This window comes from Epinephelus fuscoguttatus, linkage group LG10 (genome assembly GCF_011397635.1).
Source record: "Epinephelus fuscoguttatus linkage group LG10, E.fuscoguttatus.final_Chr_v1".
NCBI classification, from domain to species: Eukaryota; Metazoa; Chordata; class Actinopteri; order Perciformes; family Serranidae; genus Epinephelus; species Epinephelus fuscoguttatus.
In genome coordinates, this window is record NC_064761.1 from 1,314,121 (window position 1) to 1,342,074 (window position 27,954).

The window sequence follows — 27,954 nt, forward strand, 5'->3', positions numbered from 1 at the left end:
TCAGTGTATATCACTAAGTCACTCTGTAGGGCTCCTATCTGTTGTATACATTACGTGTTTTCTATTTCTTCATAAAAAAGCAGACAAAAATGTCCCGAAAACTTTGATGTTAATAAAGTTGAATAAATGGGTTTTTAAAAATATGTATTTGGGTGGATTTATTTCCTTTCTTAGCTCTGTGAAAACGTGGTGTGAGATGACACTAAGTGGACCCACAGCCCTGTTTGCTACTCTGAGCAGGACTGACTGAAAAATAATACAGAGATGTGTAATACACAGACACACTTTCACCCCTTATCAGTGTTAGTCAAGTCCATGTTGAGGCTTGAGTAGAATGAATTATACATAGGAGTATAGGTAAAGGAAAATAATTTTTACAAAATAACTTATCCTGCATAATACCACAATTCCCACAGGACTCCTTCACAACTAAAGCATATTCCAAAGGACTTTTTGTCATGAAAATCTAGTACTACTGAAATATGTAAAGTGAAATGCAGCATTTTGTGTGTTGGAATAAATATTTACATTCCTGATTTAAGGAAACAAGCAATAACTTGCAAAAAATAATTCATTAATTTTGCATTGTCAGCAAAATGTAGGCTATTTAAGAAAAAACAGCTATTATGCAGAATGGCCCTTTGCAGAGTGTAATGTTATTAGTATATCATTTCTGATTAACATTACATTACTTTTATTTCCTGTAAAACTTCAATTAATAGCGTGGGATATTCAATCACTGAACTCAACAGGCTTATGTTTGGGACAGGCCTTTAATTCCTTTTACATAAAACTATTGCTTATAAGATGGGTAATACGATCAAATTGTTTATTTAAACCAGTATGAATCTTACTTGTATAAAATAACATATCAATTATGAATCATTCATTTGATCCAGCACCGACAGACACGGAAAGAGAGCTTTATCAATCAATCAATCAATCAATTTTATTTATAAAGCCCAATATCACAAATCACAATTTGCCTCACAGGGCTTTACAGCATACGACATCCCTCTGTCCTTAAGACCCTCACAGCGGATAAGGAAAAACTCCCCAAAAAAAAACCCCTTTATGACACCCGTTTTACGGCACTCAAGGTTTACGGCACCTAGCACACTAACACAACACCACTTTAAAACAAAATTCATAACTTTAATTAATTTTTATAAAAAGAAACACAACAACCTTTTGATTCTTTTGATTGGAGGGAGTATGGACATAAGAATTTTGAATAAATTACTGGGTAATCAAGAAAAGGATACATATTCTGGCTTTATGACTGCTTCAGAGGTAACATAGGGAGTCACCATTTGTTTTTTTGTTGGTTTTTTTTGTCATGCTGATAAATCTGAATTAGAGTCTACTCTGGTGCTCATGGTTTAAGTAAAATGAACTGAATAATTGAATTGTTGATAATCTAACCAAGCTAACAATGTGTAGCATCTATATATTGACAAAACAACCAACAACTCATTTTTATACATCCAAAGACCTTCAATTAAAATTAACTGCTTGGCAACCAGACCATGTGTCTAATTGAGACAGGCATTTATTTGTCAAAATGTTTTAATTTTGCTACAAAGTTTAATTGGGACTAGGCTTTTAATTGAAGATTTAAGGTATATAACATTTCTTTAGCTGACGATTTTATCCAAAATGACTGACAATAATTGCATTCAGCCATGTGGGAACAACCCCCAAAAGTAAAAGAATCACACATGTAAGCAGCATTTTCATTTTAAAATTGGGTGAGAAGTTAATTTGAACTTGTTTATAATGAGTAGTTAAAAACACTGGGCTGCAGCAACATTCTCTCCAATTTCTCTTATATTTTCTCTTAATTTTCTTCTAATGTTCTTAAGCTTCCAAATCTGCTTTTACACAGGTGTGCTGAATGATGAATTCCACTCAATCATGAATGACCTATTAGCACAGGTAAAGGAAAATACTCAGGGCAGGTGTAGTGTCATGTGCAAAGACTCTGGTACTGCCCAAGAATTAGAGATGCCACCAAAATGAGGCTGTAAGAAGAAGAGCTTCTGCTGTGAGAAACTGTTAAATAAATGTTCAGTACATGTGTTTTCTCAGAGTGTCAGTACTGCTGTTACAGGAAAATCAAAAACCCAGCAATGGCAAAACATTTGTGATGCCGGCAATGTGTCAGCAGCAGTGGTGGAGGAAGTATTCAGATCATTTACCTAAGTAAATGTACTAATAATATCACACTGCAAAAATAATCTGTTACTGGTAAAAGTCCCGCAACAAAAACATTACTTAGGTAAAAGTATGTACAATCTGGGAAATATAGTGCTCATGCAGAAAAGTTTAAATAAATGTATTAAAAGTAATAAATGTATTGTAAAAGTAAAAGTATTCATGTAGAAAAATTTAAATATGTTTCATAAATAAATGTTTTAAAATAATCAGTTCTTAAGTAATTCTACTTAGTTATATTCCACCACTGGTCACCAGGGGGATGCACAGTGACTGAAATTATAATAATTGTGATCAATAGACAAACTATTTCTTGAGCCCTTAAATTTAATAATCCAATCATTATAATTACTGTAGAACGTGATCTAAGTTTGATTTTATGAAATTAATACATTTTTAAAATATCTCTCAAATGTAAAACTTGTTTTCTTGTGCAGGGCAGCAGTTTCTGGACTGCATGTTTTTCTCTTTTCTTGAAAAGAGTGTTCTTGATCACTTGAATTTTCTCTTACCTTTAAGAAAAGTGCAAAAATAAGAAAATATTAGTGAATCCCAGAAATAAGTGGGTTCCAACCAAGTAAGAACAAATTACATTTTGCATATGCATGAGGGCCAATGTGTCATACTTTAAAAACTGATTGTGTTTTGTAAGTAAAATCTTAATCTGTTAAGTAACTTGTAAATATAGCTGTAGAGTTGAAGAATTGTACGTGAATAGTTGTATAAACCATAAACCATAAAAATAGAAAAGTTGGTCTTTTGAAATAGAAAAAAAAAAGCCTGAACTGACATTTAGGCCATCACATGGCAAAACAGAATTTACAGAAAGCAGCATGTGATTGATCATATCATAGGCATCACACCATTCACTTAGCCCTCCTGACCTGTATGAATATTTATTCAGGGTTTTTATAAAAAAAAAAATGTCACCTGTCTGTGTACATTCATATATTACACTTATTATTTTAATTCAATCCTACTCAAAAATGTTTTTAAAAAAATCATTTTTTAAGTACTAGGCTTTTTATTTTGGCTTAGGGGAGAGGCACACAAATTTAAAAATGAATGTATTCTGTATTTATTTTACTGCTGATTTTTAAAGAAAATGTGCCATGGCATTTTAAAAAGAAAACCGAAACCGAAAATCACAAAATTACAACATTTATCACAGCCAGAAAATGTCAAAACAGAAAATATCTTGGTATTTTCAAATATCCAACAGTCCTTGGACACATCATGTGCAACAAATGCTTCTGTCAGGAAAAAAAAAAAATCTTATCTTAAAATAGTGAAATTTCATCCAAATTACTTCATTCTACCTTTCATTCAAAATTTCGCCAAAAATAAAGCGTCTGTACAAACTAATAAGCACGCATGACAAGAGTGAAAAACCAAGGCTTTTCAAAGGGTACGTTTTAAAAATCTATTTATTTTACTGATAAGTAGCCTAAAGAACAGTCCTTTAGCTGCAGTACCCAAACTACCAAAAAGAGAAAATGAACATACCACATGGCTTAGTTTGGAAGTTCTGCGACTAGTGGATTTTTTGTATCTTTGCTGTGCCCGTACTATTTACCTAGGACGAATAAAAATGACTGTGTCATGTAAAGAACTAATAGTTCAATAACACGTTTGGTGTGCGGCTGCTAATATCCATAAAGCACAAGATGTAAAACCTTATTTGTCCAATTGTACCTGACTTCATCCTACAGTAAATAACATTGCAGAATGTGTGTGTGACAGAGGACGTTGTGATTGGCTGGGAGCCCCCCCCTCCCGTGAGCTCCATGTAAACAAACATACACTGGGCATGCGTCACTGGGATAATGGAAGACTGTCTTTTTCCTCCCGCACTGATGATGTCTGTATTTCTACTCTACTACCTGTAATCTGAACTGAAAACAACTCGTCTACATTTCAGCGTGTGTAAGTAAATGTTTGAGACTTCAGAATGGGTTAGTTTGTTGGTAAGTAGGAGTATCTCTAAGTTGGGGTACAAGAAACTGACGCTCAGCAACAAGCCATGATTGCTAACGGTAGTTGGTTAGCTGTCAGATCTCTGAGTCCACTGTACACTTAGCGATTGCCTCTGCTTTCAAGTTATTATTATCTGGTTTATCATAACGACTCGCATTGTCTGTAAATGCTAGTTACTTGCGGTTTACTCATGAATATTAAATTGGTTTGGTTTTTGTTGACTACACTTTTAATTCCTGAGACGCAGAGCAAGCTATCTTGCAGTTAGCACGTTAGCTAGCGCACTAGCTAAATATTATTCCGAGGAGCAACGCTATGAGTGGGCCACGGTGTGTGACGGACGTGGTATTCACCCAATGACAGATTAAGCATTAGAGTCAGTCAGGATTGTAGCCAATCACAGTCAGGGTTTTGCTAGAGAAGTCCGTATCCGTAATGTCAGAGTTTAGAGTATGTTTCCTGTTAGCTCAAAGTTGAACACCCTCTCACTTGGTAAGCAATAACGTAATCCACAGCACACAACTAAGGTAATCAAATTAAGTTTTTAGTAGCATAGTAGCCAAGTGGGAACTTGGGTGAATGCAATAAACGACTGACATTTTTTTTGTAATATTACATCGGTTATTACTTTGGATAGAATTTGTTTTCACAAATTGGCATTGTTTAAAACTCATGTTAAAACAGAATACAACGATTTCCAAATCTTTTTTGACCTATATTCAACTGAATACAGTACAAAGACAAGATATTTAATGTTCATACTGATATACACTTCCTGGCCAAAAAAAAGTCGCCACCTGGATTTAACTAAGCAAATAGGTACGAGCCTCCTATTGGATAATTACTGCATGGACGATTATCTTTCAGCTGGCAACAAGTTATTTAACCCCAACTGGTGCAATGAGTTGCTTCTCATTTCCTTAACAACCATGTCGAAAGACACATCACGTGGTCGTGGAAAAGATGTTAGTCTGTTTGAGAAGGGTCAAATCATTGGCATGCATCAAGCAGAGAAAACATCTAAGGAGATTGCAGAAACTACTAAAATTGGGTTAAGAACTGTCCAACGCATTATTAAAAACTGGAAGGATAGTGGGGACCCATCGTCTTCGAGGAAGAAATGTGGCCGGAAAAAAATCCTCAATGATCATGAGCGGCGATCACTTAAACGTTTGGTGAGATCAAATCGAAGAAAAACAACAGTAGAACTCAGGGCTATGTTTAATAGTGAAAGTAAGAGCATTTCCACACGCACAATGCGAAGGGAACTCAAGGGATTGGGACTGAACAGCTGTGTAGCCTTAAGAAAACCACTAATCAGTGAGGCTAACCGGAAAAAAAGGCTTCAGTTTGCTAGGGAGCATAAAGATTGGACTCTGAAGAAGATCATGTGGTCTGATGAGTCCAGATTTACCCTGTTCCAGAGTGATGGGCGCATCAGGGTAAGAAGAGAGGCAGATGAAGTGATGCACCCATCATGCCTAGTGCCTACTGTACAAGCCTGTGGGGGCAGTGTTATGATCTGGGGTTGCTGCAGTTGGTCAGGTCTAGGTTCAGCAACAGTATGTGCTCAAAGAATGAGGTCAGCTGACTACCTGAATATACTGAATGACCAGGTTATTCCATCAATGGATTTTTTCTTCCCTGATTGCACGGGCATATTCCAAGATGACAATGCCAGGATTCATCGGGCTCAAATTGTGAAAGACTGGTTCAGGGAGCATGAGACATCATTTTCACACATGGATTGGCCACCACAGAGTCCAGACCTTAACCCCATTGAGAATCTTTGGGATGTGCTGGAGAAGGCTTTGCGCAGCGGTCAGACTCTACCATCATCAATGCAAGATCTTGGTGAAAAATTAATGCAACACTGGATGGAAATAAATCTTGTGACATTGCAGAAGCTTATCGAAACAATGCCACAGCGAATGCGTGCCGCAATCAAAGCTAAAGGCGGTCCAACGAAATATTAGTGTGTATGACCTTTTTTTTTTGGTGGTGACTTTTTTTTTTGGCCAGGCAGTGTACTTGATTGTTTTTTATAAATATACACTCATTTTGAATTTGATGGCTGCACCACATTCCGAAAAAAGTTGGGACAGGAGCATGTTTACCACTGTGTGACATCATCTTTTCTTTTAACAACACTCAGTAAATGTTTGGGAACTGAGGACACTAATTGTTGACGTTTTCAAAGTGTATATTCTTACCCGTTCTTGCTTGGCATAGGATATAGGTTTCTCAACAGTCGGGGGTCTCTGTTGTCGTATTTTGTGCTTCATAATGTGCCACACATAGACAGAGACAGGACCAGACTGCAGGCAGGTCGGTCTATTACCTGCACTCTTACTACAAAGCACGTAGCGCCACTTTGTGTCAGTCCATCTCAGATGAGCTCAGGTCCAGAGAAGTCGGCAGTGTTTCTGGATGTTGTTAATAGATCAATCAATCAATCAATCAATCAATTTTATTTATAAAGCCCAATACAAATCACAATTCGCCTCAGGGCTTTACAGCATACGACATCCCTCTGTCCTTTGGACCCTTGCAGCGGATAAGGAAAAACTCCCCCCAAAAAAACCCCATGCTTTCACTTTGCATGGTAGAGTCTTAACTTGCATTTGTAGATGCAGAGACCAACACAGTAGTTTTTCAAAATGTTTCTGAGGCCATGTAGTAATATCCTTTGTACAATTATGTCGGTTTTTAATGCAGTGCTGTCTGAGCAGTCGAAGCCACAGCCATTCAGTGTTGGTTTTCAGCCTAGCCCCTTACATGTAGCAATTTCTCTAGATTCTTTAAATCTTCCGATGATATTTGGATTGTAGATGGTGATATCACTAAATTCTTTGCTGTTGTGCTTTGAGAAATGTTGTTCTTCAGGGGCTGAACTATTTGCTCATGCAGTTTTTCACAAAGTGACCATCCTACCTTGTGACCACCTGAGCATTTGGGGAATGCCCCTTCTGTACCCAGTCGTGATACTGTCACCTGTTACCAGTTAATCTGTTTACCTGTGGAATGTTCCAGGTATCTTTTGAGTATTCCACAACTTTCTCAGTCTTGTGTTGCTCCTGTCTCAACTTCTTTGAAACATGCTGAAGGTATCAAATAGTGTATATTTACAAAAAACAAAGTTTTTTTCAGTCTGAACTTTAAATATCTTATCTCAGCTTTGTATTATATTTAATTAAGAATGAGGATTGTAGTTCAGGCTTGACAGGTTAGACCAGGGGTGGCCAACCACTCAGAGACCAAGAGCCACACAAATTACTGTGGTACTACAAAGAGCCACATCATACACATGTGTGCTTACAAACGCACTCCCTCTCTCACACAAACACTAAATGACATAAAATCAAAATCCATACATTTCCAGTTTTCAAAGCCAGATTTGTTTATCTCACACACAAATGAATAACCATGAATAGAGATACACACAAACACAGTCTCTCCCTCTCATACTGTCTTTCTCCATCCTCCCTCCACACCCACAGTCTCTCCCTCTCCCACTCTCTCCACACACATCCACACTGTCTCTCCCACTCTCATACTTTCTCCAGATTAGTGTTGTCACGGTACCAAAATTGGGACCCATGGTACGATACCAGTGAAAGTATCACGGTTCTGAGTAGTATCACGATACCACAGCAAAAATGAGGCAGATGTGCCTTTTGTCATTTATAAAAAGATAAATCACTTTTCTATAATACATCAATGATATTTCAATGGAATAAATTACTTATTGACTTATTCATACTTCAAAAACAGCATCAATAAGTGATTAACATAGGGGGGATCAAAATAAAATAAATAAATAAAATAAAAATCAAAGAGCCACCCTCCTCCCCGGACAAGTAAAGAACAGTCCCTTCATAAGTAAAGAACAGTCCCTAAAGTGCGATGAGGTTTGTGGACCGTTACCTGCCACAAAGAGAGAAATGTGAACGGCTCGTTTCTCCTCTGACACACCACATACCTGTGTGCTGCCACGGCTCGGCTGTTCAGGTATTTCTGGGCAGTCATGATGCCAATTTATTCACCTGGAGCCAGGCTTCTCGGTCGCCGGTAAGCTGTTATCTTGCACTGCGGAGCACTATGGCTGTTATTGGCCAGTCCATGGACACTCACCCTCCTTTGATTGGACTTCAAACTTATCCCACAGTAGTGGCACCGTGTCATGTACTGTGGTGTTTAAGTAGCAGCCTACTGCGGTCTACCGTTGGTACCAGTATACCGTGCAACACTACTCCACACACATCCACACACAGTCTCTCCCTCTCTCATACTCTCTCCACACACAAAGACACGCATTTCTTCCCTGACATTTTTTGTTGTGCGATATTGCCACCGCGCTGTTGTCATGCATTCCTCCCGAACTCAACACCCTCTCACCTGCCTGTGCGCACTCCTCTCTCTCTCACTTGCTCCACTTAAGCCTGTTACATTTCTTAAAGGGCCATACGCACTCATAACAATAAATTGATTTTTTTATGACGGAAGAGCCGCACGCCAATGGTTTTAATTAATGGATCGAAGAGCCGCACACTGATAGGCAAAGAGCCGCATGCGGCTCGCGAGCCGTGGGTTGGCCAACCCTGGGTTAGACTATAGTGTTGGGAAAAACATTGTTTCTGTTCTCACAAACAGAACTTTAACAGATTTGAGGCTCTATCTATGATATCTGATACTGTTTATATACCTTTAATGGTTTGACAATGCAGAATTGGCCAAGAAATACTACCCTTTAACTTTTCCTTGAGCTGGAGAACAACTTCAGTGGTGTGTTTGAGGTGGTCCGTCAAAGATGTAGGTAACTGTCAGACATGTAAACTAAATGTTTTCATAATCATTTCCATGTTTTCTATCAATCAGAGTTGAGGTCAAAGTAACAAAGCCAAGATGACTACAGATATGCCAGCCCAAACCGTGAGCTCCAGGATAATGACGTTCACCCCCTCCAAAGAGGAGTTCAAGGACTTCAGTCGGTACATTGCCTATATGGAGTCACAAGGAGCACACAAAGCTGGAATGGCAAAAGTAAATAGGGTCTATTGTATTTTGTCAGGCTATTATGATGCAGTGTATTGACTGATTTTTTTTTTTTTGTTAAATGTTCTATGTGTGCAAATCAAAAATTTTGCTGGGGTTTGGTTCGGGTTTGGCCCAATTGGCACGCTGCTGTGTTGTGCTATTGCCTATTCAAGTGCTGGAATTTGTTATTAACGTGACAGCGCCTGAATGCAACACAGGCTCTGCTCCAGTTGAGTGTGTGTACAGTGCCTGTGTTTGACTGTACGTAACAGCAGTCTTTTGATGGTCATTTACACACTGTCCATAACAATAACTATGTCAGGTAACAAACTGCGTCAGGCTTGGGTCGGGTTCGGACTTAAAAATCAGAAAGTCTGTCGGGTTTGGGCTGGGCTTGGTTATAATTCTCTCGGACTCAGGTCGGGTTCGGTCAGGAAAATGCGGCCGAGCCATACTCTAGTGTGCTTACCTGTGTGTGCGCAGGTGTCTCTGTCTGTATGTGCGCATGTGTCTCTGTGTGTGTGCGCATCAGGGCAGAACTCCGCCATGCGTGATACAGAGAGCAGAGGAGAATTGTCAGCGCGCGACCATGTAGAGACAGAAATGACATGCCGCCATGTAAATAAGATATATAACAAAAGGCTATTTAGTTTGTTTAATAAAAGGACAAGGTATAGACCTGTTCTAGGTCCTGTTCCTGTTATAGGAAAAGTAACCTTAAATGACGGCTGTTGTGATCTGGCGCTATATAGAAAATAAAATTGACTTGACCTTCGGGGGGTGCTAGTATAATGGTCGGGGAAACACTGTCCAATATGCGGATATATAACATCTTATCTGGCCGATAACTGATATCAATATATCCACCTTTTTACTAGGGCTGTACCCAGATATTCGGATATTCGAATATTTGTTTCTATGGGTAGGTATTTGTTATGAAAATACTTTTTATTTTTATTATTATTATTATTATTATTATTATTTTTATTTTATTTTTTTTACTTTTTTTTGGGTGCTAAATGTAGTCTTTTTGTTGTTGGTAGATGTAGGTTATCAATAAAAATCAAAACTTTTAAATTGCTTTGTTAAAAATGTGAAAATATAGTATAACCTACCAGCAGAGCTTGTGCACATGGCGCACTTGAGCGCATCCGTCTGAGCCTGTGGATCAATGCCAAGTTTTACCACTTTATCACTATTCCTGTAGCTGTTTTTTCGTTATCTTTTGAATTTAATATGAATTATGGAACCATTTTTGTCAACGTTTGTTTCCCCCGTTTTGTACAATAAATTATTGTTTAAAGTTTCAACAAGTTTCTTTTGGAGTGCGTGACGTGTGTTTTGAAAACGGCCGCGGTCTGTCACCTGCTCAACGCATCAGTACCTTCGGATGCCATGACAGTAATAGCCAATAATGTCAAAATATCATTTACAGACCGATTTAACAGATGATCACTGCTGCCCGACTCGCAGGTCCATTTGCAGGTCCCGCGGGTTACGGGTCGACCCGCGCATCACTACTCAGCTCAGTCTATAAAGGCTGTACACACAAAAGTAAGGCTATAGACATTATATTCTATTCAGGCCGGCAGAACCAGCAGCGCATCGGCTCTACAGTGCACAACACTGCTGATTAACCATTTTATTGCAGCACAGAGTGTCTGCCAGCAACCAATTACTTGCAGAGGCTTCCTACAACTTGTTTCAATGGTTCTGATTTAATCAGAAGACAAATTGAACAGGATGACTAGCCAATGTGAAAATCAAAAGAAAGCGTAGAATAATGTACTGAAGGAGACTGTTGTGCCATCACATTTTTTTGTGGTTTGAGAGCAAAGATCCGGTCGCCGCTGTGCAAAACTCCACAATACAATTAGGTCTGAAAAAACACATTGTTGCTTTGGCAATGTGTACATTTCTATGACACTTAATCCATTATATAATTAAGTAGTTAATTCCAGACACATACTTGCCATATTTTCGATTGCTGTTGTCTTTACTGCGAAACGGGATAGTGAACACTGATCAGCCAAAACATTAAAACCACTGGCAGGTGAAGTGATTAACATGATCATCTTGTTACGATATGGAAACCCTGGGTCCTGGCATGCATGGATGCCACTTGATGCAGTGTACCCACCCAAACACTGTTGCGGACCAAGTGCTCCTCCTTTATGGCAGCCACACTCCCTGATGGCAGTGGCCCCCCACCAGGACAATGCACCATGCCGCACCTAAAAAACTGTTCAACAGTGACCCAAAGAGTGTGACAAAGAGCTCAAGGTGTCAACCTGGCCTCCAAACACCCCAGATTCCAATTGATTGAAGCATCCATGGGACGTGCTGGTACCCCACTTCGCAACCCAGAAGACTCAAAGGTTCTGCCGCCAAAGCCCTGGTGCCAGATGCCACAGGGCACCCCTCGAGAGGTCTTGTGTCCATGCCTCGACAGGTCAGAATCAAGTCCAATCCAAGGAAGCCCCACTGTGGATCAGGGTTACCTCTGGGGTACTGGCACATCCCATGAAACCTCAGTGGGATCAGGATCTTGGGGATTTTTAAGGCTGGATTGATGCCTTGAGCTCTTTGTCAGATATCTTGGGCTATTCCTGAACAGTTTTTGTGGTGTAGCATGGTGCATTGTTCTGCTGGGGGCCGCTGCCATTAGGGAGTGCTTTTGTCATGAGGAGGGGTAATTGGTCTGTCAGGTATTTGGTAGGGTGGTATGTGTCAAGTGACACACACATGAATGACAGGAACTACTGTCGTTGTTTTAATGTTGTGGCTGATTGGTGTACATTTCCGCAGCACTAATTTTCAAACAACGTGATATTCATCACTCTGCTGCTCTGTGATTTTTTTTTCTTAACAGAGAGGCTGTTTTCATTCTGTTTCTGTTTTGTACTTCTCTTGCAGGTTATTCCACCTAATGGCTGGAAACCTAGACAGACATACGATGATATTGATGACCTGGTAATTCCTGCTCCTATTCAGCAGGTCGTTACTGGCCAGTCAGGACTCTTTACACAGTACAACATCCAGAAGAAGCCAATGACTGTCCACGAGTTCCGCAAGACCTCCAATTTGGATAAGTCAGTTTACATTTTCAAATTATGAACCATAAATGATTTTCACACATCGACTTTACAATTATAATGCAGACAACCTCATACAGTATGTGACCTCATACAAGAGCTCTTTTGTTGGATTTCTCATTGTAGATTCTGCAATCCCCGATATGTGGATTTTGACGAGCTGGAGAGGAAGTTTTGGAAGAACCTGACCTTCAACCCACCTCTATATGGGGCTGATGTCAGCGGAACACTGTATGATCCAGTGAGTGGTAATAGGTTGGATAATGCCACCAAATGGAACTAACATCTCTTCATTGTATTAAAACAGACCACATTTACCACCTATAACATATTTACAGTATCATTGTCACTGTGACTTAGAACCTCTGGTTAATCCCCCTTTACAGGATGTGACTGAATGGAACATCGGCCACCTCAACACCATTCTGGACACTGTGGAGAACGAGAGCGGTATCAAAATCAAAGGAGTCAACACACCTTACCTCTACTTTGGGATGTGGAAGAGTGCCTTCGCGTGGCACACAGAGGACATGGATCTGTACAGCATCAACTACCTGCACTTTGGAGAGCCAAAGTCCTGGTACAGTCACTGACACACCCTTTCACTGCTGGGCACACTCCTTTTTACTCATTACACATGATGTACATTACATCCCACTGTTTCCTGTATCACCAGAGATTCAGTGCCTTCCAGAAAACCTCTGTCTATTTAATTTAACTATTCCTTTGTGTTATTATGCCTCCGATAATTGTGGCTTGAGGCATTATGTTCTTTTTTTTTTTTTTTTTGTTCTATTTTTGTGAACCCCTTGAGGAAATTTCTTCAAATCAGGCATGAACATCCACGTTGACACAACAATAAACCGATTAGCTTTTGTGGTCAAAGCTTAAAGTCACTGGCCTTGCATCCATCTCATTTTTGTGAATGCAATATCTTAAAAAGGCCTAAAGGGAATTATATCAAATTTGGCACAAGCATCCACTTTGACTTAACAATGTACTGATTAGAATTTGGTGGTTGAATATCAAAGGTCAAGGTCACTGTGACCTTGCATCTGGGTCATTCTTGTGAGGGCGATATGTTAAGAACAACTTGAGGGAATTTCTTCAAATTTAACACAAACATCCACTTAAACTTAATCATGATCTGATTAGAATTTGGTGGTCAAAGGTCAAAGTCACTGTTACCTTGTATCTGTTTCATTCTTGTGAATGCGATATCTCAGGAAGGCCTTAAGAGAACTACTTTAAATTTGAGACTAGTGGCCACCTCGATTAACAGTGAACTGATTAGAATTTGGTGGATGTATGTCCAAGGTCAAGGTCACTGTGAACTCACAAAACAGGTTTTTGGCAAAACCTGAAGAATGTGTGCACTTATTATGACAAAATTTCACAGAAATGTCTTATTAGGATAGAATAATGAAGTGGTGATATTTTATATCCTTAAGGTCAAAGGTCAACTTCACTGTGACATCATAATGTTCTGCATTTGGTCTTTGTTCAGATAGTGAATTGGTGACTCTAATCTTGAGTGTCTACCTTGAAACTGTACTGACTGTATAGATTTTCTGTGCTGCTGGGGGAAGGTGTGTGTGTGTGTGTGTGTGTGTGTGTGTGTGTGCGTGTGAAGCATCCATGTTTTCACAGACGTGGATGTAAACTGTAAGTGCAACTTAACTGGTGTGCGGACCCATACAACCGCAAGGCAGTAGTAGTTGATAATTGTTGATGAATGTATTTGAGGTCCCAACCTTAAAGTACTACAGTAACCCTGATGATGATGATGACATTGTTGAGAGAGGAGTTATTTTTCTCTGTTGTTATTACTTAGTCTTTATTCTCCAAAATACTTGACTACCAAGAACAAGCAAATACCTTTACTCTGCTGTCAATAATAGCCATCATTGTGTTTCATTTACTTGTATTTTTGTTGATCTTCAGGTACGTTGTCCCACCAGAGCATGGGAAAAGACTGGAAAGACTTGCCAAGGGTATGTGATGGGTTCTTGCAGAACTCGATAGATGGATTTTAATGCGTTACAAGAGGCACTTGTCACATTTGTCCTAAAGAAATGGATCATTCACCTTGTTGTTACTCAGTTTTTAATTATTGGGCTCTGCAAGTCACTTGAGCTTGTTATGCTTTGTGGTTTTAAAAAAGAAGTCAAAACTGCTTTCAGTGAACCTCTATATTTTATGGAAAGTACATCAAAAGCCGTAAAAGTAATTATAATCACATATCCCATTTCACAGTTTAACATCAGAGGGTCATCTGCACTAATGTTGTGGATGGTTTCCTGTATTTCCAGGTTTCTTTCCAGGGAATGCTCAGAGCTGTGAAGCCTTCCTGCGTCACAAGATGACTTTAATTTCACCGTTAATCCTGAAAAAATATGGCATACCATTTGAGAAGGTTACCTTTCTTTTACTTTGTGTTGACCTCATGACATTGTGGAGAAAACAGATATGTGTCTGTGCTGTAGGTTTGACAATACATATGATAGAGCAACTGTTTAATGAAAAGGCAGAAATTAAATTGAATGATTAAGTAACGATAATTATGACTTGAAAACATTGTGTATCTGCTCTTTTAACTCTGTGTTGTTTTTATATTCAGGTCACTCAGGAGGCTGGGCAATTCATTGTGACATTCCCATTTGGTTATCATGCTGGTTTCAACCATGGCTTCAACTGTGCTGAGTCGACCAACTTTGCCACCCAGCGATGGATTGATTATGGCAAACAGGCAACACTGGTACACAAACACATAATTTAAACAGCTGTAAATGTAAATCTAATGCTCCAGCTGCATCAGTATAGGGGTGGTTTGCTAAAAAATGTTAAAGATTTGTAGAGGTAGTGGCTCATGATGTCACATTATTTTGTTAGCACACTTATCTTGCAAGCAATAAGCAATAATCACTAAAAAAAAACTAAGGCTATTTTCACACCTGGAGTTTAATTATATAGTCCAGACCAAGAAAAAAACAAGACATTGTTGTAGGGCTGCTCGATTATGGAAAAAATCATAATCACGATTATTTTGAAATCACGATTATGCAAATGATTATGCGGCACGCGTGATGAGTTATTTACATGACGGCATGTCATTTCTCTCTCCACATGGTAGCGTGTTTACAATTCTCCTCTGCTCTCTGTATCGTGCACGGTGGAGTTCGGCCCGGACACACACAGACCAACCTCGCTCACTCTTCCTGTGCCATTTTCCACATGCTGTTTTGAAATCTTCAGCGATCATCTGCCCCTCATATTATTCAATTTCACCTAGTTGACTGACTTGTGGAGTGAAAAGAGGAGAGGAGGGGAAGGGGCAGTATTGCGCATGCGCGGCTTGCGGGTGCGTTTGATCTGCAACACAAGACAACAAGAGTAAACTGACAAGAAGCGCATAATCATTTTATGTTGATTATTTTGTTTTTGTAATCGTTGAAAGCCCAAATCATAATCTAGATTAAAATTCGATTAATCGAGCAGCCCTACATTGTTGCCTTTGAGCTCTGGGTCTTGTTCTTTAAGTGTGGCTAATAAAATTCAGACTAACATGCCTTTATCAGACTAAAATAATCCTGTTTATTCCCATCCAGTTAATTTGGTTTTTTGAAAGTAGTGTAAGGATTGATTTTTATGCCTCCTTGCCGGCAATAGCCATGGCTGTGGCATTGTGTTTTCGGGTTTTCCATCCGTCAGTACGTCTGTTCATCCATCCCATTCTTGTGAATGTGAAAACACCTTGAGGGAATTTCTTCAAATTTGGCATTAGTGTCTGCTTGGACTCAACAATGAACTGATTACATTTTGGTGGTCAAAGGTCAAGGTCACTGTGACCTTGTCTGTCTCATTCTTGTGAATGCAATATCTCAAAACACCTTGAGGGAATGTTTTCAGATTTGGCACAAACATCCACTTTGTCTCTGCCACGAACTGATTAGATTTTAAAGGTCAAAGGTTACGGCCATTGCGATCTTGCCTCTGCCTCATTCTCATACATGCAATATCACAAGAAGGCCTTGATGGAGTTTCGTAAAATTTGGCACAAATGTTGACTTGGACTCAAGAATGAACTAATTAGAATTTGGTGGTCCAAGGTCAATATGACCTCAAAAAACATGTTTTTGACCATGACACGAGAATTCATACACTAGTCTTGACAAAATTTTACACACTTCACACACATCTAATAGGATAAAACGATGAAGTGATGACAATTTATATTCAAATGGAAAAACAGAAATTTCACTTATTTTTTCTTAAAACATCTTAGGCTGTTCATTATCTGTTTTTCAAAAGGATTAATGTTTTCAGAATGAACTTCTTTGTACTGAAAGGAAAAAGTTGGAGGTGTAACTATTTATAGGTTGTTATGCAATAGTTTTACTGGTCCGGCCCACTTGAGATCAAATTGGGCTGTAAGTGGCCATGAATTAAAATTAGTTTGACTCCTCTGCTCTGAAGGAAAGGCCAGGGGCTCCCAACATTCTTAGGATTATCCTCTTCGAACTACAAATGTTCATATACAAGCCAGAATAACTAAATTACTGAAGTGAGTACTAACAACCCCAACAGTGAATGTAACTGTTCTTAAAGCATTGTTTTGTACTGCTCAGCCTTAGGGCTGGGCGATATAACGACTATGTACGATAGATTCATTAGTCTACAGCAGGGCTATTCAATTAAAAATTCAACTGGGCTGGACTTTAAAACAAGAAAATGTCAATGGGCCAGACATTTTTAGCAGCAAGCAACCTACTGAAAACTTTTTTTTTAGCTTAATTATATATGTGTATGTATGTCAATCAATCAATAAATCAATTTTATTTATAAAGCCCAATATCACAAATCACAATTTGCCTCACAGGGCTTTACAGCATACAACATCCCTCTGTCCTTAGGACTCTTGCAGTGGATAAGGAAAAACTCTTCCTTTTAATGGGAAAAAAAAAAATGTTAGAAACCTCAGGAAGAGCAACTGAGGAGGGATCCCTCTTCCAGGACGGACAGACGTACAATAGATGTTGTACAGAACAGATCAGCATAATAAATTAACAGTTAATCCGTATGACACAATGAGAGAGAGAGAGAGAGAGAGAGAGAGAGAGAGAGAGAGAGAGAGAGAGAGAGAGATGCAGGACAGATGGTAATGACAGTAGCTTACAGCAACATTAATGAAAGTAATGATATAGTTAATATAGTTATAATTCTGGCTACTGTGGTACAATATGTTGAAAGTATATATTAATATCTGGCAGTATACATGTGTGACAATAATCATATGTGTATAATAACAGTAGAAGTATGACTAATGACTAATGATGGCAACAGCAGCAGGAGGCATCTGGCAGGACCACGGCAGCAGCACAACCACATACGTCACGCTATCCAGGCACTGCTGCAATACGAGTTAATCTGAGAGACAGTGGAGCACAAAGGCTCCGGAGAAGAAGCTGAGTTGTCTAGTCTTAAATGTGGAGATGGTGTCTGCCTCCCGGAGCCTGACCATTTAGAGCTTTATAAGTTAACAGTAGGATTTTAAATTCAATTCTGGATTTTACAGGGAGGCAGTGCAGAGAAGCTAAAACAGGAGAAATATGATCTCGTTTCTTAGTTCCTGTTAGTACATGTGCTGCTGCATTCTGAATTAGCTGGAGAGTTTTTAAGGACTTACTAGAGCTACCTGATAATAGAGAGTTACAGTAATCCAACCTTGAGGTAACAAAACCAATTTTTCTGCATCTTTTCAGGTCAGGATAGGCCTAATTTTCGCAATATTACGCAGATGAAAAAATGCAGTCTGTGAGGTTTGTTTTAAATGAGAATTAAAAGACAAATCTTGATCAAATGTTACTCCGAGGTTTCTTACGGTAGTGGTAGAGGCCAGAGCAATGCCATCTAGAGAAACTATGTCATCAGATAAAGAGTCTCTGAGTTGTTTGGGGCCAAGAACAATAACTTCAGTTTTGTCTGAATTTAACATCAGGAAATTGGTGCTCATCCAGGTTTTTATGTCTTTAAGGCAGTTATGGAGTTTAGTTAATTGATTACTTTCTTCTGACTTCATCGATAAATACAACTGTATATCATCCGCATAACAATGGAAATTTGAGTGATTTCTAATGATGTTGCCTAAAGGAAGCATACGTAGAATAAATAGGATTGGTCCGAGCACAGAACCTTGCGGAACTCCAAAACAAACTTTAGTATGTAAGGATGATTCATTATGAACGTCAACAAACTGAAAACGATCAGATAAATAAGATTTAAACCAGCTTAGTGCAGAACCTTTTAGGCCAATTAAGTGATCCAGTCTGTGCAGTAGAATTTGATGGTCAGTAGTGTCAAACGCCGCACTAAGATCTAATAAAACAAGTACAGAGATGAGTCCTTTGTCTGAAGCAGTCAGAAGGTCATTTGTAATTTTAACTTCGCGGCTTTTCTCCAGTAAAGGTAAATGTAATGTCATGTAAATGGTAGTGGAATGATTAGTGGAGTCATCAATGAGTGAAATCAAAACTCCAGTCCAGCTCTCTTTCTCCATCATGGCATTATAGGCCTATATCATGGCAGAAGTTCTGTTGGGTTTTTACTTTTTTGTAATTTGTTAAGAAAAGTCATATTAGTATTATGAACTTAGCATCCCCAGGACTATCCAGCCTTTCTTCCTCATCTTCCTGACCATTGCTTTCCTGAATGTTGCAGTCTTCCTCTGCTACGCTGTCCAGAACAAATTTAGGATCCACACTGGGCATGACACGAAGAATTTCATTAAGATACTCGTGTCCTGATATATGGCTTTATTTCTGTATGTACCTTCCAGTTTTTTCTGAACTGACGAATCCCCCCAGATAGCTATCAGGCACTTTATCTCCTCGTCCGTCCACGGTTTGTTGTTTTTCTCCATGCTTTTAACCCGTGGCTTCACTATTTCTTCCACTTGTAACTCCACAGGCGTTGCTGGGCAACGAGCATCTCCCCAGATCTATGTTGTTGTTGTTGTTGTTGTTGTTGTTGTTGTACATGTCGCGCTGCGAGTGACGCAGAAGACACTTGGAAATCCTATTTGAGCAACCGAGACGTTCAGATTGAAACGGATCTGTAAAAATCCAATCAGAATAGCATTTTAAATCACCTCCGTATGTGGTTTGAATCAGATTTGGAAAAATCGGATCTCATGTGTTTTTCGCTGTCCAGACTGTCAGAAAATCAAGCTTGATACAATCTGGATATGCTAAAAATCCAATTTGGAGTGGTAATCTGAACAAGGCCTTACTGCACCTCTGCAAACAGCTCACCCCCAACAGATAAACCTGTTTAACCTGCCCTGCTGTGGAAAAACACATGCAGCAAAAATAACAGAAAACTTTAGCCATGGATCTTGCAACTGAACATGTAGCCCGCTTTGTAGAAAGTACTGGGATATATATCGTGCACCACCATTCAGCCTGAAAATACCAGAATATAAATTTTTGTCCATGTCTCCTCGCCCTAATCAGACTACAATGGCTCAAACCTAAACTTAAATGTTTATCTGTGTGTTACTTCCAGTGTTCGTGCCGTCAGGACATGGTGAAGATCTCCATGGATGTGTTTGTGCGCAAATTTCAGCCTGACCGTTATAAGCTGTGGCAGGCAGGGAAGGACAACACCCCCATCGACCACTCTAAACCCACACCAGAGGCTGCAGAGTTTCTGAAAGAAGACAAGAGTGAGCCTTCAAAAGAGACTCCCATTGAAGTTGTATCTGAGGAGCCAATGTCCCCTGCCCAGGAGGACAAAAGGTCTGAATTTATACCTCTACTAACGCATCTTCTGCATTTACTAGTTACTCTAATATGGATGTGAATTGCTTATGAAATATGAAATGCCTAAATTCTCTAAATTAAAGCTGTATTTAAACTATTTCTGGCATATTTTTGCTACACAACCCCTGTGAAATAAGTATTTGAATCACTTTTTGTGCCTCCACTTACGTTGATGAGTCCGTCTGTCCATTGTCCGTCTGTTCATCCCATTCTTGTGAATGCAATATCTCATGAACATCTTGAGGGAATGTATTCAAATGTGTCACAAATGTCCACTTTGACTCAAGAATGAACTGATTAGAATTTAGAGGTTGAAAGTCAAAGGTCAAGCTCACCGTGACCTCACAAAAATGTTTTTACCCGTAACTCAAGAATTCATACACTAATTGTGACAAAATTTCACACAAATGCCTAAAAGGATAAAATGATAAAGTGATGTACTTTATATATGCTAAAGGTTAAAGGTCAACTTCACTGTGACATCGCAGTGTTCTTCAAAAACACTTCTCTGGCCATTATTCAGTGCCATATCTCAGGAACAACAGTGAAGACATTTGGTCAGATACTGAATTGGTGACTTTTTACTTGGGTGTCTACCTTGAAACTGTGGTGATTGTATTGATCTTCTGCGCTGTCAGCGGGAAGATGTGTGTGAAGCATCCATGTTTTCACAGACATGAATGTAAACTGTAAGTGCAATGTGACGGGTTTGCGGAGGTAAACAACCACAAGGTAGTAATAGTAATTGTTTTTTTCTGTAGTTTTTGCAGTCTTTTGATATGCTTTTGATGAGGAGGTAACATACTGTGAATCACACGCGAGCTGATAACTGTGCTCTCAGTGACAACGGTGATTCAGTATTGTCATTTCAGTTTTAAGATTCCATGGTAAAGATTTGTTGGTACATGTACTTCATTCAGAATTGCTGCTTTGCTGTCTATGGGAAACTGTGTTTACCTTTGAGTCCTGTTGACATGTCTGCACTGTCTCCCATGCAGCAGTCCAAAGCCTCAGACTGGGACAAAGCGTCAGCTTGAAGCCTCTGAAGACATCAAACCTGAGGTGACCATTAAGGAGACTGAGGAGGTGGAGCCAAAGAAGGCCAAGCTGTCACGTAAGGAGTCTCCAAGTCAAGTCCCTGTCAAGACAGATAAAGGTACTGTACAGTTTGTACAGATCTTTGTTTCAGTTTTTGTGTTTTGTGTTAAGTGAAAAAATAATTTCAGCATATGAGAGGAAAGTGATCTTTAAGGTATTTAAAAGGTACTTAAAGGTATTTTTAAGATGGGCGCATTTTTTCTAAGTAGTTAAAGCTCTGGCCTCTTTTGGTCTTACTGCTATTTTCCTTGGCGCTTTGATGTTACATCTTTTGGATATAGAATTGGCCCTACAACTTGAGAACCTATAGGTTCTGCACATACAATCAAAACTTAAATTGGTCATGGTAACAGCTATTTAATGGATCTCAAAATTGGAAGTACATATCTGCCCGCCTGACTTTGTTTGTTTTGTCAGTCACCCGAAGAAATGATTTTCAGGTACTGGACTGCAAGCATACAAACCAGACAGACGACTACATCTTGTGACACAGCTAATTCTTCCACCTGTATATTCCAAGTATCACAAGGACAGCATTTAACCATGTAAAATAACATTTCCAAAGTTAGATCCATCCTGTCTCAGTCAGACGCTGAAAACTGGTTCATGCTTTCATCTCCTCCAGACTAGATTACTGTAATTACTGTTTCCCCGTTAAAGGGTTTTTTTTGGGGAGTTTTTCCTTATCCGCTGCGAGGGTCATAAGGACAGAGGGATGTCATATGCTGTAAAGCCCTGTGAGGCAAATTGTGATTTGTGATATTGGGCTGTATAAATAAAATTGAAAATTGAATTGAAATTGTAATGCCCTTCTTGCCGGACTCCCTAAAAAGACTGTAGGACGGCTCCAACTTAATAAAAATGCTGCAGCCACAGTACTGACCGGGACTAGAAAAACAGAACATATAACTGCCATACTCAAAACACTTCAATGGCATGTGCAGTAGTGCATGTAGAGCTGAGAATCACTTGCACAGCCCAGATTTTATGTGTACTATCATGCATATATGCACGTGGTATTTGGAGCCTTAATTGATGTATATATTTGGTGTATTATTCTTTTAGACACAGTGAAAGTCAAGACAGAGCCCAAGAAGGAGAAAGACACTAAGCAGCAGACTAAAGCCCAGACCAAAGCCAGCACTAAGAAAACTGGCAGCCGACAGAGCACGCCAAAAAAAGAGAAAAACAGTGTTTCCGATGTGTGTCCTCCCGAGCCTTTTGAGAGCCAGGTGGTGGCTCTGTGCTCTGAGGAGGCAGGTGGCAGTGAGGAGCCTCCGCTGGGCAGCAGCTGCAGCCCACCACACAAACTATTTCAGAGGACGCTGAGCCCCACAGATGTCCTGCATGTTCACAGCTATGCCAAAGGAGACTACGGAGAGGGAGAAGCCCCGCCCAAGGAGGAGAAGAAGAGTGAGGCCAGTGACAATAAGACGGAGAGCAGACATGTTAGCAAAGCAGTGAGTGGACACAGATGTTAAACACACTTGATACTATACCTCACGTGTTTCTAACCATTGATTCAGTATGCTTTATAAAATCTATATGTAATAATTAGAGACTTGAATCCGCTACAGTGATCAACTCACTGCCTTCATGTAGTTTTTGGCTTGGTGTGACTTTCGAGGATGCTCAGATATACTTTAGATTTCAGTCAGACGCATTGAACTGAGGTATGGTCTATCAAAAGACTGTCCAGCCTGGATGCTGATACTAACCGAAGATGCGTTTCTCCAGCAGGTGGCAGAAGAGGTGGCTGGAGATGGAGAGCCAGAGAGTGACCTAGGGCAGCTGCCAGGCCACCATCCGCTCATAAAGGATGGCATGAGTGATGAAGGTCTGTCACATCAACTATAACGACTTACAGAGACAGTCCACCCCCAAACCAAAATTAAGCACCGATGTTTACATGTACATGGATGTAAACTGTAAGAAATGTCACTGGTGTGGGGAGGCATACAACCATAATTCTAGTTTCCATATAGAGTTTGGGTTTGACCTGGTCCGACAAGATGTTCAGGATAACAGCGACGTTCACATAATATAGTAAACAAGCCAAGTTAGCCCTCCAAGCTAATGCATGCTACCTATGCTAACGACGGTTAGGAAATGGGCCACAACGCTTTTGCTGACACTAGATATCAAACAGATATTGCTCCTTCTCACTTCAAGTCGCTGTCATTAACTTTTAACCTGCAAAGGCGGCAGTGCCGCAGCATTGTAGGAATTTATGAAAGCCCTTGTGAACATTTCAATAGTTATACATTAAAACAATATTTATTAGCATTTACTCTATTGAACGACCCTGAAGGATGAGCAAACAGGCTGTGTCACTTCGGATCAAAGAGATGCGGCCTGTCACTGTCAGCGCAGGGCTGACAGGGCACCCTCTGCTGAAAAGAGAGAGAGGAGAGGAGAGGAGATGGATTGTAGGTCTGTTTGTAAACAGGGCTTCTCTGACAGTCATGTATTTCCCCAAAAAACATCTCTTAATGCACAGTAGAGCGTCGTTTTTGCGTTTTGCGTTTCGCGTTGTTTTTTTTTTTTTCAAAATCGCCTTGATGTCCAGCAAATCGCCTGGCAACCCTCCAATTGCCAGTATACGATTTGATAGCTGATCGCCCCAGGCCTACCCCAGAGCCTGACAGGCAAAGCCTCTCTTCCTGTGGGCAGCTGCCTCTGTCACAGTCAGACTCACCCTGGTTCTGGGTCTGCAGCTGCCTCTACTGGAATGCAGCAGAAAACGAGGAGTGCTCACCCTGCAGCTTAAGAATCATTTCTACTCCCTTTTATGTATGAGAATGGATACAGCCAATTTAAAGGTTGTAAACATGGCTGTCCTATACTTCCATGCGTCTCTTATGTTGGCATAGATACAGCCAATAGATGGCACTAGAGGGTTGAGTCAAAAGTTTTACACAACAACAAACAAGCGAGGTGATGGTGGAGGAGGTTGTAAAATTGTTCTCGCAAACCGAGGTTTGTGTGGCCATTAAAGAGATCTCAACATGTGGACAGATAATTCTTTTTACTGTTTCACTTTATATTACTATATATTATACTATATCACCACTGTGTTCTGTTCTGCCATTATTTAAATGTCTTTGTCATCTCCTTTAGTTGTATCTCACTTAAATTGGCTCCAGGATCTCCAGTGGTACTGCTCCGTTTCATCTGTATCCGTAAACTCTTAGAAAATGCACACAAATGCTGACAAAAGGAATGCAGAGTATGGACACAAGGCTGCATCCATCTCTGTATCTAATGTTGAGCATAAATAAGCCCTTAATCAGGGTACTGAAAATGTTCCCAGGTGCACACTCCACACTGACCAAAACAAACAAACAAACAAAAAAAAGACATCTTAACTTGAAGAATCTCAGTCAACTGGGGGTTCTCCGACTGGTGATTTTAATCTCTGACTGTCAGATGGCAGCCCTATTAATTAGCTTTGTCCCTTTAGCGAATACCATCCTTGTAGTTGTTATTTGATCTGATTGTGTGTACTGACTTTGCTTTTGTGCCTTTTTTGTCCCTCAGAGGCCCCAGAGGAGGTCCACACATTGGAGGAGGGTGGTCTGGAAGGGGAGAGCTGGGCTAAACCCCTGGCTCACCTGTGGCAGAGTAGACCTCCCAACCTGAAAAAAGAGAGGGATTACAATCAGCGCATGGGATCCAAATCTCCATATTGCTCCATCTGCATCCTCTTCCACACATACCGTCAGGTATATCTGTAGCACAGCACACATGGAAAGAAAAAAGTAATTCATACACAGAAATGACAAAATAGTGCTCAGTGTATCACTATTATTTTGCATAACCCTGACAACAGCATCACCGTGATCTCAGTTTGAGAACTATACATTTTTATTAAAAAATATAAGTTGTTGATATACTATCCAAACACCATCAGCATGAGCCGACAGTGCAAAGTAACCTGGTGTCATTCTGTAGACTGTTTCATTTAAATAATGCAGTTGACATTAATGCAGTTTTGTTTAGATTTTTAGATGGGGGAACAATGCTGTGTTGTGATATATTCCTTAAACGTTATGTTAAAACTGCATGTCCATTTTCACTGAAATTAAGCAAACTTGATCTGAGGATGCAGACCATGTGATTTGATCTAATGCTCCAGGCACTGTCCAAAATTAACTTTTTGACTGAACAGCCAACCAAACTCATCGATGAAAACTGGCCAAGCATATTTTCTGCCAGCCAAAATAACGGTAGCAGGTAGCAGACATGCGGCAAGTGATGTGAAGTGCTTAGTTTATTTCAAACATGCATATTTTAGGGCCAAAATGAAGGCATATTGGATACAATTTAAGTATGTATTTATTTATTTATTTGATTTTTAAATATAATTTTAAGAGTCTGCCCATACAGAAATGAAAGAGATGTTGTTGTGATTTTAGCATCTAATTATTAAAAATGCTGTAGTGAAAGAACAAAAAAGTAATGTTGGATGTATTTCAAAAGAGGAAAACAAGAAGAAGAAAAAAAAAAAAAGAAATTCCCCTGTTATAAACAATCTTCATAGCCATTCAGGTAAAGAGTTTACAAGTTGCACTTGAATGCACCATGGTAGTCAGCCACACACTTAGCTGTACAAAGCAAGGGAGATTTCAGAGTTTACAAAGTGCACCTGAATGCACCATAAAGTCACTGTTGCTGTAAGTGTCAAGCTTGTCTGTGACACAGACAAATAGCAGAGGACGGAAGCAGCGTGACCATGAATGACACTAAAATGCTCGCAGATAACCCTTTAAGATTTGCTCGCCAAACAGAAAATCTGCCTGCATTTGGCTCTTGGTGGGTGTTAATTTCAGACCCTGGCTTCAGGTCAAGTGAGTAAGTGAACTTTTTGGTGAGATTGTCAACTGTTGTTTCCAAGATCAAGATTACATTTTGGAGTTCAGTATTAAACATTATTTAACATTATATTCTCTAAATACACACAAAATATTAATTCAAAGCATGATTATCCACATGTGCACACAAATTAATTTTTTGTCTACCTGCTGGTCTCCTTCAACGGTTATTTCAAGATTTTTGAAGTGGGGGCGTATGAGGAACTTAAAGTATATAGTGAGTGTATTGCCATCAGTGGATGACAGTTGGTGCGCCCCCAGTTTGGAATAGCAGGCAAGAGTCCCACCAGGGAAGCTCAGCATTACATTGCTGTGGATGGGGTTGATATCAAAATGTATTTAAGCCACCTTAAAAGAGGCCCACCTAAAAAACGAAAAAAGTCTACGTGGATGCTATATTGAGGATTTTTTCACCGCTTTACCTCGCCATCAGACAGCCTTTTTCTTTTGTGAAACTTCTGTATTACTGCGCCACAGCTGCCGCACACTGTATTACTCCTCAGCACAGCTGTTTGGGTCAGAAAGTGCTTTTGCGAGATCAGATGTTAAAGAAACTTTACTTTTTTAGATACCAGTATTTCAAACATGGTGTGTGCTTGTGTTTTGCCAGGCTGTTTGAACAAAGAGAAGCTCCGCTCACCACATACATTTCACCGTATTACATTAATTGACATTTTCTTCACAGCTATGGCTAGTTGCACGCAATTGGACACCAATTCTCCTCTCTCTGTTATTTCAGCTTGGCTTGCCTCTATAAATGGCTAACACTAATACGTTGATAAGGTAACAGCCTATGAAACTTTGGTTTTATTCAATAACATGTACTGAGAGCCAAAAACGTACTAAGACAACTCGTTATTAGGTCCTTCTGGTCTGGTACGCCTTTTCCAATGTGTCATCAGTAGCTCCTTGGATCCATCTGCATCATTTACAGTTAACACATCTGCACCACCAGGTAATTTGTGCTCCTTCTTGGACTCCAGTTTCCACAGACGTTGCTCGTCTTTCACTCTTGGCCCATTCAGTCTCACTCTGCAGAAGTTCTTCTTCTGTATACTCTGGTTCATATAGGACTTTTCTTGTCTCCTCAGTGAACGGCATTTCGTTGTCATAGTCACTCATTTTGACTAGTTTTTGTCGTGTCTTCCATAAACTGCTGACAGTCTGACCCAAACAGCTGAGCTGTGGGGTAATACAGTGTATGGCAGCGTTGGCACAGTAGAATGGACGTTGTAGGATTGAGAAAATGTAGCATTAAAGAAAAGGGCTCTCTGACGGTGAGGTAAAGCAGTGAGAAAAATTGTCAATATAGCGTCCACTTAGACAGATAAAGACTTAAGATTATTTTTGTGGGCTTTATTTGCCTTTAATGACAGGACAGAGAGTGAAATGGGGAGACAGAGAGAGTGGGAACTGACATGCAGTAAAGGGCCGCGAGCCGGATTCGAATCTGCGGCCGCTGCAGCGAGGCAATGCCTCTGTACATGGGGCGCCGGCACTATCCATTGTGCTACTGACGCCCCAGGTGGGCCTCTTTTAAGGTGGCTAAAATACATTTTGATATCAACCCCCATCCACAGCAATGTAATGCTGAGTTTCCCTGGTGGGACTCCTGCCTGCTATTCCAAAATCGGGGCATGCCGCCTCATCTTTTGAAGGTAATACGCTGACCATATATAAGTAACACATACCACCCCACTTAAGAAATCGCGAACTAACCCTTAAAAGCACACAAGTGTTTGTTTAAAAACTTCACATTTTTATTACTGAGGCTCAGAGGCTGACATTATTGTGGCATTTTCCATAAATATTTGTGTACGTATTAAAGAAGGCACA

The 27,954-nt window shown here is 39.9% G+C and overlaps 1 protein-coding gene across 6 annotated transcripts in view; it reads left to right on the forward strand.

The window, feature by feature from the left end:
• Nucleotides 1–3,998: 3,998 nt before the first annotated feature.
• The window catches only part of kdm4aa (lysine (K)-specific demethylase 4A, genome duplicate a), a 49,878-nt gene continuing 25,922 nt past the window's right edge, over nucleotides 3,999–27,954 (forward strand). For 2 of the 6 annotated variants that reach the window (XM_049588021.1, XM_049588025.1), the window contains exons 1-13: nucleotides 3,999–4,143; nucleotides 9,073–9,237; nucleotides 12,148–12,323; nucleotides 12,453–12,567; nucleotides 12,713–12,906; nucleotides 14,271–14,320; nucleotides 14,639–14,742; nucleotides 14,947–15,084; nucleotides 19,890–20,122; nucleotides 21,145–21,302; nucleotides 22,310–22,704; nucleotides 22,982–23,081; nucleotides 24,785–24,969. In XM_049588021.1, coding sequence (XP_049443978.1) covers nucleotides 9,100–9,237; nucleotides 12,148–12,323; nucleotides 12,453–12,567; nucleotides 12,713–12,906; nucleotides 14,271–14,320; nucleotides 14,639–14,742; nucleotides 14,947–15,084; nucleotides 19,890–20,122; nucleotides 21,145–21,302; nucleotides 22,310–22,704; nucleotides 22,982–23,081; nucleotides 24,785–24,969 — 1,986 coding nt within the window. In that variant the 5' untranslated portion in view covers nucleotides 3,999–4,143; nucleotides 9,073–9,099. The remainder of the gene's footprint in view (nucleotides 4,144–9,072; nucleotides 9,238–12,147; nucleotides 12,324–12,452; nucleotides 12,568–12,712; nucleotides 12,907–14,270; nucleotides 14,321–14,638; nucleotides 14,743–14,946; nucleotides 15,085–19,889; nucleotides 20,123–21,144; nucleotides 21,303–22,309; nucleotides 22,705–22,981; nucleotides 23,082–24,784; nucleotides 24,970–27,954) is intronic. The other 4 variants (XM_049588023.1, XM_049588022.1, XM_049588026.1 and 1 more) reach the window with 4 other exon arrangements.